Below are 14,158 nucleotides of genomic sequence, written 5' to 3' on the forward strand. Positions count from 1 at the left end.
TTGACTGAAATATTCTCCGTAACATGGGAGCTCAACTAAGTCTGTTCTGACTCCCCTTAAACTGGCACTGCATTAGCATCACAGGGAGACAGATGTGTGTTCTCATAGTTTCTGAAAAAGGAACTTGCAAATTCATTTAGACTGCTGGAGAAAAAGTGCATTTATATTTGGAATAAGAGGTATCTATTTCTAATTTTTATTTAAGCAGCAAGCATGTATCCTGTACTTCTGCCAAAATAATGCATACTTTTAGTCCAGCCTCTGTTGTTCAGTGCTTTCAGTGAACATCAGGCACAATATACTTCCTATTTTTCACTGTTCATGTATCTAATTCCCACTGGGCTGATCAAAACATCTGCACAATGGGGCTGCCCTGCTCCAGTATTACAAAAAACTTTATATATAGGGCTACCCACACACACACACACACACACATATTGTGCAATGTCTGCACATGAGTAGATGGCACACAAAAAATCCATGCAATTAAAAAAATACAGTAGCAGTTGGCTGAAGGGAGGGAAGTTTGCTACCAGGTTTGCTTGTGGGGGTATGCACAAATGAGAGGGTTGAATAAGGGGCAGAAAGCTTCCAACAGGAAGATTGGTGAGATAAGGATTCAATAGCTGGGGAGGGAGCAAAACAAGAGGGGAGAAAATGGGGGGCCCCTCCCCTGTGAGTCCTTACAGGTCCCCCCTCTATTTTGTTTTGTGCTGTATTTGTTAGCAGTGAAAAATGGGTACGCATAGCATGTCCAGTGCATGCATGTTGCTTATTGCAAGTCATCAACAAAGCCATGCTAAGTTAAACATCCTAGCTTTCCTGTTCCCAAAATAAGATCCTCTAGAAAATGAAATGTCTTTAAATGTAATCTGTCCCTCCACACGCACACACACCCAATTAGTGGTATTTAATGAGAACATTGGGAGGAAAATATTCACAAGAGGATTTCCCTTTTTAACTAGTGGGCACCTTTGTATATGCTTCTGTTTCTGGTTAGTTTTCCATCAACAGAATCTGATAACGGTGGTGTTTCTCTCCATTGCAAGGAGCCTTCCTCTGATGTAATGGGCTGTTCTGCCAGCAGAATTTGTGTGTGAGTGTGTGCGTGTTTGGGGAATGCTCTTTGCACCGGAGGAAAAGCTCCACTAGCAGAACAGGTCTGTGAGATCCAACACTATGCTTTTTTTTACTATGGATCTTTTCCACAAGTCAGCAGCACTATGTGACATTGCACTGTGTATATCTCAGCCATGCTAAACTTGAGCTACACTTGGGGATGGGCAACTGTATGGCCCAGCTACTGCGCCACAGCTTGCAACACAGCTGGCAAGGAGCTGAATGCTCATTGTGCCTTATTCCCTCACCTGTTGCCACTGCTCCAGTCGGTCTTGGCATCAGCACCAATGATATGCTGCACAACTGGTCATTGTATTTTTTTAATCTTGCTTTGTGGCCAAAGATTGCCTACTGAAGTGCGTAACAACACAGTTAAAAAATGAAGCTGAAAGCAAAGGCTGCCAAGCATGATGCGGGGGGTGGGGGTGGGGATAGCGCCTGGCCGCTGATGTCCCTTCCCATGATGGCCTCAGCAGTGTCTGTTAAGAGCTGGAGGCAGGAGTCCTTACCTTGCTCTGGGTCCAAGCATGATGGAGTTATGTCTAGCTCCTGCTTCACCTCCCTTTGATGGCCTCAGCAGTGGAAGTTGGAAGCCGAGGGGTAGGGGTCATCAGCTGGAGAAAAGTCAAGCAGTGTGGAAGCACAACCTTCCCTTCAGGTTTTGCTTGAGCTTTGTTGGGGCTCACCTCCCATATTGGTACAGATAAGAATATGCCAGTGCAGGATCGACTTTTTGTGCATTGCACCCTATGTTATGAAGCTAAAGCAAGACTAAAAAGAGTTCGGTGGTGTTAAAGAACACTCAGCTCATTTTGCATTCATAAAAGATCATCATGGCTTTCAGCCTTCTGGGGTATGTCACAGTGTCTCTAGATCTCCATCTGGCTCTGCAGTTAGTTCTTTGGACAGATATTCTCATTTTTTCACCACCTGTCCTGGCAGAGGCTTAGTTTTCTTCTTTGTGCACAGTGGAAAATTTCTGTTTGTGCCTGACATCTGTTCCCCATCCTCCAAGGACAAAAATTATTGAACTGTTTTTGGTTTTGAGATGCTCATCTATTTGGTCACTAAATAACCCATGACAAAAAACTTTGAGAGCACTTCATTTTTTTCCCTTCCTGCATAAACACTTGCACCATAATGGTTTTCTTTATGGGCACAAGCCTTTAAGAGAAACTTCTTTAGTTCTTATATTTTGAGACAGTATCATTTTTAAATTATGAGTTCATTTTGATTTATCATCTTTCTCTTTCACAATAACTTAGAATTAGTAACAACAGCTTTAAATACAATTCTTCTCACTTCAGGGCTGTCTATGTCAGGTAGACAAAAAGGCTTGGCATAAGGTGGAGAGAGAAAGGGGAAAGATAAAAATGAAGTACTATAATATGGAACTGTATAATATTGTGTGACCATAATGTACTGTTGCTTCAAAACAGGCCTAAAGTTTGTTTTTTTTAATACCTCAGTGGACTTTCCAGATGGGTACAAGGAACCAAAGACTATGAATTAAGACTGGCAACCTCTGTTATGGCTTTTAAATATTTCTGAGGAAATACTAAATGTCTCACAGTAACAACAAAAACTGTTTTCTTCCTTACAGGTTTCTGTGACCAAGGCTGACAGATCTCTGGGCTTTGCAATTCAGACTTGCTTTATCTCTCCATATTCGTACTCAGATAAGATGTCAGAATATATAATTATAGAAAACATCTGTCCTAAAGACGAATCTGTAAAATTCTACAACGTACCCAAGGCTAATTTCCCTATACCGCATGCCCTAACTGACAAGAAACGGTTTAGCTTCATATTCAGATCCATATTCAACACCTCCCTTCTCTTCCTTCACTGTGAAGTGACCTTATGTACGAAGAAAGAAAAAGATACTCAAGGATTGGCCAAGGTCAGTACTTGATGAGTTTACTCAACTTTATTACCCTGATGGCATGGTCTTGGGTTCTGTCCCAACATACAACAGTTTAGGACCAGGTGTAACTCCTGCTGTGCCAAGGCATTGTGTACAACTATGTGGCACACTGATTTCATGTGTTATTGTAGTACAGAACTGTGCGTTGGCTATCTTGTGACAGCAACAGTCATCCTAAATATAAGGTTGCAATAGGATCCGGTTATTCAGATTTTTACTGGATTCTAGACATGCCACTGTAATGACCACCATTAAGGGGAAAGTGCAGAGTTGTGAAGTAAGGCAAAGTTTACTGCATGTGTGCAGAGACTTCACATTTCATTGGGTGTTTTTTAACAGCACGTAAATGGAAGCATCTGTTGGAGTGACAGACAAAGCTATTTCACATTCACACATCAGCAAAGAGGGAATTGGAGAATAAAAGATGGCATTCTTTGGGCCTTCAAAATGATAGAGCTAATCTAGATAGGTTGCTGAAGTTCTCGGCAGCCTGGGAGAGGACCTTCTTGGTCATGGCGCCTAAACTCTGGAACTCTCTCCTCAGGGAGATTCCTCTGTTCCCTTTGGTTGCCTTTTTCCACTAGATAGTGAGATTTTTTTGTTTGTTCCATTTGTCATTACCTCAGTGGTACCTCTTTCTGAACAAATTTTTAATTGTTGTTTTTATGTTTCGTACATATTTTAACTTTGTTTTTAATTGTTTTGATGAGGTGTGTTTGAGGGAGATGATTTTAATCATTTTAAAATGTGATTTTATCGTGTAGGTTTTAAATTAACCAAGTTGTCTTGTTTGTGGACTTCCTAGAGGCACCTGGTTGGCCACTGTGTAAACAGACTGCTGGACTTGATGGGCCTTGGTCTGATCCAGCAGGGCTTTTCTTATGTTCTTATGTTCTTAAATTGTTTGCCACCTTGGTGGCCCTTGTGAGGGCAGAATGGCAAGGAATAAATTTTGTAAATAATAATAAATAATGGAATTCAGACTGGAGTTCTCCACAGTTATATTGATCTCTTTTGGTCATTAGCAGGCCACAAATCTGAGCTCATCATTTATGTATTTTTAAAAGGAAGTCTGTAGTCTTATTCTGAAGTACATATACAACAAAAACTGTGCAGGCAGTGTTCTGTCCAATTATTTAGTCAGAAATAAGTCTGTTGCCTCCATTGTTTTAGCCAGTGAGAGAGGGGATTTACAGCCCTGGTTGACATGGCTGCTACAGCTCTCCCCAACCAGCTTTGCTGTTGTCTGAGAAGAAAGCATGAACAAATCGTAGCATGGGCAAAAACTGATGAGATATAAAGATCTCCCTTTTCTAAATTTTGGTAGTAATTTCCAGGAGCAGCCACAAAATGACTGGTAAACAGTGCAACAATTAATGTCCTTAATTTGCGTAGTAAAGCATTTTTATAATGTTTATAGAGTGGAGATTCTGATATAAATAATCTGCCCCCCATCTACAAAAAGTTGATCTGTATAAATCTGTGTTTGTGTATATGTGCTTTTACTAAAGTATTATATGAATTCTTGTAATTAAGAACAGTGAGAGCTTTCATAGCTCTTGACAGCATGATACACGGTTTCCACAAAGTGGTTACAGGTGATAAATAGAAATTGCTTTCCACTGTGGGAGTGGTCTACATTTATCTATGCTATTCAGTAGCTTGTAGCTGTAAATAACGTTTTAACAATAATTTTCCAGGTCCTGCTGAGATATAATATTGCTTTTGTTTTTAAACCTCCATGTGTGAATTATTAGGTTGACCTTCCTTAGGAGGATTTTAAAGTAAAATAAATGAGCAATCAGACTTGTTTTCTGCGTTCTTTTTATTCCTAATTTCCGTTTGCATAGAGTATCACTTTACGGAACTTTATGGAACCATTCAACATGTCTAGGTAGGGAAGAATTATTTCTTTTTTGAAGAAGAAAGTTATTCACTCTTTAAAAGTGGATCAACCTACACTTCCACAGATAGTAATAATGTGACATTTGTGTTAGACCACTCCAAAGTCCAAAGTATGGTGAACTTGAAATGTACATAACTCCAGTAAGGACGAATTATTACCTTTTTTTAACGTGCTAACCATCCCAAGTCATAAGAACATAAGAAAAGCCCTGCTGGATCAGACCAAGGCCCATCAAGTCCAGCAGTCTGTTCACGCAGTGGCCAACTAGGTGCCTCTACGAAGCCCCCAAACAAAACGACTGCAGCAGCACCATCCTGCCTGTGTTCCACAGCACCTCAGATAATAGTCATGCTCCTCTGATCCTGGAGAGAATAGTATGCATCATGACTAGTATCCATTTTAACTAGTAGCCATGAATACCCCTTTCCTCCATGAACATATCCACTCCCCTCTTAAAGCCTTCCAAGTTGGCAGCCATGACCACATTTTGGGGCAGGGAATTCCACAATGTAACTATGCATTGCGTGAAGAAATACTTCCTTTTATCTGATTTGAATCTCTCACCCTCCAGCTTCAGCAGATGACCCCGTATTCTAGTATTATGGGAGAGGGAGAAAAACTTCTCCCTGTCCACTCTCTCCAAACCATGCATAATTTTATAGACCTCTATTTGTCCCCGTTCAGTCTAAGAGCCTAACTATACGTTATACTATATCCTTGCATTCTCCTTGAGTGAATCACAAGGACTTTTGATTGGATGTGCCTTGTGGGTTCTGTGCTTGGAGCTCAATTCCCAAGTGCATGGTTCAGGTGGAGACTGTGGCATGAAAGGGTAAGGCACTTAAGCCTATCCCCTGCACCATTTTCTTGACTTGAAACAACCCTGGGGCTTCATGTAGCTATCAGTACTTACATGTTTCCCCAGCAGGGCAAATGCCAGCTCCCCAGGACCATTTCAGGTCAGGGATGTCCAAGGCTAGCTTGATCTTGGAAGCTAAGCAGAGTTGGTCCTGGTTAGTATTTGGATGGGAGACCACCGAGGGATAACAGGATCACTATGCAAAGGAAGGCGATGGCAAACCAGCTCTGTTAGTCTCTTGCCTTGAAAGCCCTATGGCCCACTTTACTCACACACAAACAAGGCAAGAGGCCGCTATTCCCCAGGCATCATGGTTCCTATCCAAATTGGGTCCCCACATGCCTGAGAATTGAGTTTGAGCACAGAACTTGCAAGGCTCATCTGATCAAATGTTGTTGAAGACCTGGGAGGATGCAATGATAACAGAATATACACTTTTGCCCTCGGTCTGATAATATCAAATCTGCATCTGGATTCCAATTCAGCAGTTTCTTGTTGGCGTTTTCCTTTGGAACTTTTCTTCTGAAGTGCTGAAATGTCTAGAGAGACTGAAATGAACCTCATGAGGTGATTGCTCAGTCATGCAAAGAAGATATCAGAGGGATGGTTTGTAAAGATTACAATCCCTGTGGCTAGTGTAACATCTAGACTGGCTGTTAAAGATTTAGGATGGGCACGCAAAGCAATTACACTAATGCAGTTCTACTCCAGATTACATTGCACTGGTATTACAGTGAAAGGAACCCATGCAGCCTTGATGCTTGGTGAATATTACTGTTTGTGAGGAAATTTGATCTCAGTACTGAGGCAAAGTTTAAATCTTGAAATGCAGCTGGGGATGCTTCCTTGGAATAATATTCAGACAACTTGGGTGTTGTTGTTGTTTGGAAAATAATGCTCTGTTTTCTATTCAGTAAACATGACTGAGTGCTGCTCATAATAAGCCAGCTGTGTATCTACTCTGATACTGTAAATATTTTAAGTGGGTCCCAGTTCATTTTCGGTCTTCAAGTGCAGTCCCACATATGGGACTGCGCTTGCGTAGGCCTGCTACCGGAGGTTTTACAAGCTTTAGCCGCTAGGGGGTGCAGTGAGCTGGAGTGGTGTGGGCTTTCCCGCCCTAACGCATGTGTTTCCAGGATGCTGCATTCAGTTCCTTTTTCGCCGCTATCGGAGTCAGTTGCATCTTGCCGAGCTCTGTGAGTTATTTTCAATTTCAATGAATTAGAAGGCGAGTTGGAGTTCTCCCTCAGTGTCTTTGTGGGGGACAAGAGATGGCTCAGAAGAGCTTGTTTAAGAAATGCACTCGATGTAGTGCTAAACTAACTCAGACTGATGAGCATGAGCTATGCCCGCTCTGTCTGGGAGAGGGGCACAATGTTGCAACTTGAAAAGCTTGCCAAAAATTCACTAATATGGCAAGGAATGATAGGGCGGCAAAACTAAAGGCCACGCTCTAGCAACAAGCCCCTGACAAAATCCACCTTGGAACCGACCCACCCTTCGAAGAGATCTTCATCGGCATCTGTCAGATCAATCTCATCAGTCCGGGGATTGGAACTGAAGCTTCGGAACAGTTCCGCTTCGCCAACTCCTTGGAGCACCTCAGAACTGTCCACTAAAAAGCCTAAATCGAGAGAGAAGGGGAACGAGGAAAAGAAAGACAAACGTGCAGAGTCGGGACATCATCCTCCATTGGATCCAGATAAAGAAGAGTCACCAGAGGTTCAGGAGGTGAACCACTCCTAAAATGCCTTCCCTAAGACTTGAGTCCTCACATATGTCTTTTTCTGATGGTGAAGCAGATCCCGGCTGGGATGCTCCCTGGGGTAGGGGGCATGGATCCGACTGTTGCGGAGAGGATCCCCTTTGGGCTCCTCATACATCTATAATGTCCCTGGTGGGCGTAAGGGATTGGATCGAATGTTATGGAGATCACCCCAATCACTTTGTGCATTCTGATTCATTTTTCCAGGGATCGAGGTCTGCACTGGCTACTATCTCTAAAAGACCTTCATCTCATAGACAAGAGGTTGGTGGAGATGCTTCTGAGGGTTTTGCTCATGATTCCGAGATTGGTTCCAAGGGTGTATCGGATACAACCCCAGATGAGGCCATTAGTTGATCTCTTAATGCATCTCCTACAGAGGATCTGCACATGTATGCATAACAGATGTTGAGAATGGCCAAAGCAATGGATGTGGAGGTCTGAACTACAGCCCACCATCTTATGGACAAGATTCTGGGCAGATTGTATGAGAAGTCCCCTAGAGTGGTAGCCTTCCCTATGCTGCAAGGCCTTTTGGATTCCATTTGGCAGAAGCCAGCCTCTGGTCCTGCTCCTGCCAGGAGAGTAGAAGTCTTCTATAAGATTCAGAAGGACTCTGTGTCTTTCCTATCCACACATCCCCCGCCTTCCTCATTGATCACAGAGGAGGTGGAAGCCAGGGGGTCGCCCCTTCCAAAATGCCTCTTCTGCTGATAAGGAAGGGGGGAAGCTGGATGCTTTGTGATGTAAGGGCTACTCTTCTGCTGCGCATATCAAACTACCAGGCAATCATGTCAGGATACTAGTTATTCTTATGGGAGAAGTTGTCTCCATATTTGAATCTGATCCCTGAGGACAAGAGACCCTTGGTAAGGTTGCTCTAAACTGAAGCCTTATGTCTTTCAAAGTGCCAGATATATGCAAGTAAGCATTGTGTGGATGCTGTAGCTTGTTATATGGCCACATCTGTGGTTCTGAGAAGACATGCGTGGACTAGATCCATGATGCTACCCTGGGATAGGCATCAGTGTGTAGAAGATCTTCCATTTGGGGCAATTCCTTGTTTTCAGAGAAAACGGATGATGCCTTAGCCCAAATCAAAAAGAACCAGCAGACTGCCAAGACTCTTGGAATAACATCTTCACCTTTTCAGCCTAAGCAGATACTGTACACCAGACACTGGACTCCATACCAGAGGGACCAGAGGTTTGTCCCAAGGCAACTGTATCCTACTCATCCTCCTCAATACCAACAATCTTTTCCAAAGCATTGGAATTCATCCAGGTCCAGGCCCAGTCCACAGCAGAATGCTAGGGAGCAAGGCCAATCTTCTCAAAACCCTAATTTCTGACTATCTCAGTGTACCCAGGATTGGGTATTTGAGGACTGGTTGTCCCTTTTTTCCTCAGTTTGGTGAGAGATCATAATGGATGAGTGGGTCTTAGCCATAGTTAATAGAGGTGATAAGTTGGAACTGAAGTCTGCCCCTCACTGTATACCAGCCAGTCAGGCTGTTCAAAATTCCCTTCCTGAGCTGCCCTCAGAGTTGTAATCGCTACTCCGCAAGAGAGCTGTTGAGTTGGTGGCTTCACCGGATTCTAGTTTGGGTTTTTATTCCCGTTTTTTCCTAGTTGATAAAAAGGATGGTGGCAAAAGGCCCATCCATTTTTCTCCAACCCGTCATCGGAAGAAGAAAGAGCACTACATTCATTAGATGTCAGGCAAAATTTATTGTTTTATTTACATCATTCTAGAGCAGGGGTGGGGAACGTCAGGCCCGGGGGCCGTTTCAGGCCCGCGAAATCATTTGGTCTGGCCCTTGCTGGGTCCTGGCAGATCTCTCGCTCAGAAGGATTGAAGACTGGCGATCTGCCCCCTCCCGCGGACAGGAATAGCCTCTCTTCAAGGCGGATGGCCTGTTGGCACCCGGCTGGTGCAACAGACCATCCTGTGCTACCAGGTGGGTGAGTGCGGCACTGGTTGGATGCCTGCCTTCTTGCCCATGGGGGGGGGGTCATCGGGGCAGCTGCCTGCTTGGGGCTTGGTGGGCTAATTTTTAAGTTGATCAATTTGTATGGCCCGCGAATGATGTTATAAATATCCAAATGGCCCTTGGCGGAAAAAAGGTTCCCCACCCCTGTTCTAGAGAGTTCAGAAAGGATATGTCCTTGTTTATTGCCATACAGGACCTAAGAAAGGGAAAAGAGCCTCACTACAGTCCCTCTCTAGGTGGATTTTGGCTACTATTTGTTTATGTTATGAGAAGGCAGATGTTCCATGCCCAGTTGGTGTCCATTCTCATTCAACAAGAGCACATGCATCATCGCTGCGGTTCTGCAGGGAGTCTCTATCGCTGAGGTGTGTTGAGTGGCGACTTGGTCGTCGGCAGATACATTCATGAAGCATTACACACTGGACCTACAGACGAGAGAAGAAACGTCAGTGGGGAAGGCAGTGCTTCAGTCATTATTTGCCTGATTTGGAGAGCTCATCCCACCTTCCTGGTAAGTTGCTTGGGATGGTCCCGTATGTGGGTCTGCAATTGAAGACTGAAAATGAAAACAGAGTTGCACTTACCTATAACTGCTGTTCATTGAGGTCTTCAGTGCAGGCACACATCCCTCCCTCCTGCCCTGCTGTGAGCTCTCTGTTTTTATTGTCCTGACTCCGGCAGCTCGGGGAACTGAGGGAAGGGGGCACAGCATGCTGGAACATGTGTGTTAGGGTGGGAATGCCCATACGGATTCAGCTCACTGCGCCCCTTAGCGGCTAAAGCTTGTAAAACCTCTGGTAGCAGGCCATATGTGTGCCTGCACTGAAGACCTCAATGAACAGCAGTTACAGGTAAGTGCAACTCTGTTTTCTCACAAACTGCATGTTGTCTCCACCCTGCAGTGCATTCCTCCCGATGAAGCCTGCACCTTTCTCAGTGCTGATATGATCCTAGCCTTGATGCCAAATAAGAAAACCTTCACCAAACCCCTTGCTGTGGTAACTCTTAAAGGAAAGCCTGAAGGTAACAAATATATCTGTTAGCATAAGTACATTTCATTAAACAACATGTTGCCACTTGAATTGCAAAAACGTGCCTCTGGGTAAATATATAGTTCCATATTTTAGTGGTGTTACTATTCATGGGCCACAGGGTGGCATAAACCTTGAGCGCTAGCATTTGTTTGCTCTTTTATCTCTCTCAAATGTTTATGAAAATGTATTTTGGATATGCACTGGGAAAGGAATGCATTTCTGATGCTATAGAACAATATGGGAGTGATAAATATTAAATAATTCTGCAGTTGCTTCCAGCAGTTCATTATTGTTTAAGCACTGAAAGTTGTCTACTTCCTTTTTCCTTGTGTGTGTGTGTGTGGCTGTAAATATTATTTAGGCTTCATAATTACAGTGGAGTTTCCAACATATTGAAAATATTAAACCATGGTGTATTTATAAATAAAAGGGAAAGCCACAAGGAAAATGGTTGCGCCAGCCATTTAGATCATTAATATTAAGATATGAGATTCTGCAACATTTCATTAGTTTTTCTTCCTGCATTTTATGTGGGTATATGGACTCATTTGTCATCTTTATGGTTTCATGAAACTGAGTTCTTTGCCCCATACAGCCAAACATACATTTAAAAAAATATATATATCCCTTAGCTAAGCACTGAACCAGGTGGTGAGGTTCCATCTACAAATTACAAAGTCCTCGTGTTTGCAGGGAAACGGCACGAGGACTCTGCATCACATGTGCGGTGGGATTTTTGTGCCTCCCAAATGCAAACATACTCTTTTCAGTTTGCAACTAAAGCAGGCAGGGAAAGCAGCTTTAGTCTCTCCCCTATGCTGTTTTCATATCTGCAAACTGCCCCGTGGACCCACTGTTGGTTCTATTGCAAAAATCACATTATAGTGGCTACACATAAGTTTCGCTATGAATACAGTAGTGGCTCTATAGGAGAGGATATGCACATGCTTTGGTTGCAAATAGAAAAGAGCATGTTTGCATCTGGGAGGCACAAAACTCCCATCGCACATGTGATGCAAAGTCCTTGTATTGTTTCCCAATAAACATGAAGACTTTGTAATATGTACATCAGCCTACGGAAACATTTGGCATTCTGACATGGCACAGTGGGTACAGCAACAAAATGGCTGCTGCAGGAACCGGAGCCAGCCACAAAATGATTGCCACAGCTTAACTTCAGTCACACAGTGAAGATCCTGGTGCTGTGGTGGCAACAGCTGCCAAAGCAACATTTTTAAAAATCTGCACAGCCAATTCGAAGCCTTGCTGGGCAAAAGCCCTAAATGGCTCCATCCATTCCCTAAAAACACTTAATGGGGAACGGGAAAGGTTCGGCAGCTGCCCGGGTGCCCACAAGCACCAACTTGGGGACCTCTGGTGTAGATGGAGCATCAGAGGGCAACATTAGGGTTCGTCCTGCCAGGAAGTCCAGGATCCACACTTAGTTTACTAATGAGATTGTATGTGAGCTTGTCAAACACAGACAATCCCCATGCTACATAGTAAACTGCTTCTAAAGTGGTGAGAGACTTTCAAATCCAGTTTGTGATACTAGATGGGGCTTCCTTATTCAGAAAGTTTAAGGGATTTTTTAAAAATAACACCTATTTATTAAAACTGTAACAGTACTAAAATATCAGTAATATTAGCATGTCAACAAAAATGACAGCTAACAGGCCATAATAACAAAAGAAAGTTAGAGAACAAAAGAATTCTAATTACTAATTACTAATTAGAATGCTAATTAGTGCAAATAAAGTCTACAGTTGGGTCCGATTGCCTTTTCTTCTGGTGAAAAGGGGAAGGTAGAGCTCCCATTAACCACAAAAAATCCCAGGGATCCCCAACATAACCCGCTGTATAAAAATTATGTGCAATGGGGGCTGTTGTAAGGAAGAGAGCTGGGCAAGGTAGAGTGAAAAAACTGGCTGGATCCAATCCTCAGTTTTGAAACCTGGTTTGGCCATAGATTATGGTTTGTAGAATATTAACACACACATGTGATAACTGAAAAGGAGGAGACATATAACATTCTCAAATCAAGCACACTTATGACAGGACCCATATTTTCAAAATAAGAGTAGGTGGAGCATGTATGGGGAAAGTTAACAATATAGCTGCATGTACAAAATATCCATCCCTTGAGTTCCTCTGACAGCAGCAGGGATGAACATTTTAACTTATTTTTAAAATGTCTAAATAAACATTGGCATTGCCTGCTCTCATTTGATGTTCACATGGCACTTTAATTAGAGGGTTTCAGTGGCTTCACTTGGAAATCAAAATCTTTCACTTGCGTGCAAACTCTGTTTGAAATTCTGGAATGCTTTCCAGGCAAATTCAAAGGCTGAGGATCAGAAATCCTTTAACCTCAGTCCTGTGGAGCATGCTTTTTTGGCATTTAAGCAGTTTATGGTACACCATAGAGCATCGCTTGGGAGATTTAAGGAACAACTGTTTCTGTTTAACTGTGTGAGCCTGCTGAGAGTGTTTTACAACTTTTTTCTTAATACAAATGAATCCACTGAGAACAAAGCAAAAAATATTTGATCTCTACACACAGTACAATTAAAACGACATGCTTGCTTGAATCTCTCTGTGTAAGCTCCATTTGTGGGAACACTTTTTCTGATTTCAGTATCTAGAAAAATCCACTAGGAATTGATTGAGAGCCGGTTTGCAGGGATGCAATCCCTACACTGCCATGAAGCTCACTGGATGACTTAGGGCCAGTCACTCTATCATACTTCACAGGATTGTTGTGAGGATAAAATGGGGAAGGGAGAATCATTCACGCCATTTTGTGTTCCTTGGAGGAAGGAACTAAATAAATGAAATTTTGGTTCTGACTCACTGAGGAATCTGGTGCCTGTGTATGTTAAATTAAACCTGGTTTTGGGAGTGGAATGAAACCAACCGGAGAATCATAGAGTTGAGACAACCAGGGTCATCTAGTCCAATCCCCTGCACAATGCAGGAAATTCACAACTACCTCACCCCCAGTGACCCCTACTCCACACCCAGAAGGTGGCAAAAAAAAATACCCTCCATGATCCCTGGCCAATCTGGCCTGGAGGAAAAAATACTTCCTGACACCAAAGTGGCAATCGGCACTACCTTGGGAATGTAAGAAAGGGCCATGAGAGTCAAACACTGATGCAAACCTTCCTGCCCTCCCTCTCATGATATGCCTTAGGTCATAGAATCAGCATTGCTGACAGATGGCCATCAAGCCTCTGCTTAAAAACCTCCAATATTATCATAAAGAACATAGTACACAGCTGAAAAAGTAGTTTATTAGTGGAATGTTTTGTGCATTGCTTTCCAAATTTTTTTCAGATGTCCAGCTTAGTGGGCAATGGTGCACAAAGCATGTGTCTTTGTTGGTCTGTAGTTTCTCCACAATGAACCAAGTGGTCCCTTTCTTCAGGTTAACAGCCACTATGAAGTAACAGCGAATTTGTAAGGATTAGAAAATAAATGAATATAATCTGTTTAACAACTAAAGAGGAGCATCTTATATCTTCAAGCCATCAGTTATCATTTACTTTG

At 42.9% G+C, this 14,158-nt stretch overlaps 1 protein-coding gene across 1 annotated transcript in view; it reads left to right on the plus strand.

Annotated features, from left to right (window-relative positions):
• Nucleotides 1-14,158, plus strand: part of TGFBR3 (transforming growth factor beta receptor 3) — a 140,647-nt gene that overhangs the window by 113,636 nt on the left and 12,853 nt on the right. Inside the window, exons 12-13 of the mRNA XM_056844646.1 lie at nucleotides 2,723-3,022; nucleotides 10,475-10,595. Coding sequence (XP_056700624.1) covers nucleotides 2,723-3,022; nucleotides 10,475-10,595 — 421 coding nt within the window. The remainder of the gene's footprint in view (nucleotides 1-2,722; nucleotides 3,023-10,474; nucleotides 10,596-14,158) is intronic.

Source organism: Euleptes europaea, chromosome 2 (genome assembly GCF_029931775.1).
Source record: "Euleptes europaea isolate rEulEur1 chromosome 2, rEulEur1.hap1, whole genome shotgun sequence".
NCBI classification, from domain to species: domain Eukaryota; kingdom Metazoa; phylum Chordata; class Lepidosauria; order Squamata; family Sphaerodactylidae; genus Euleptes; species Euleptes europaea.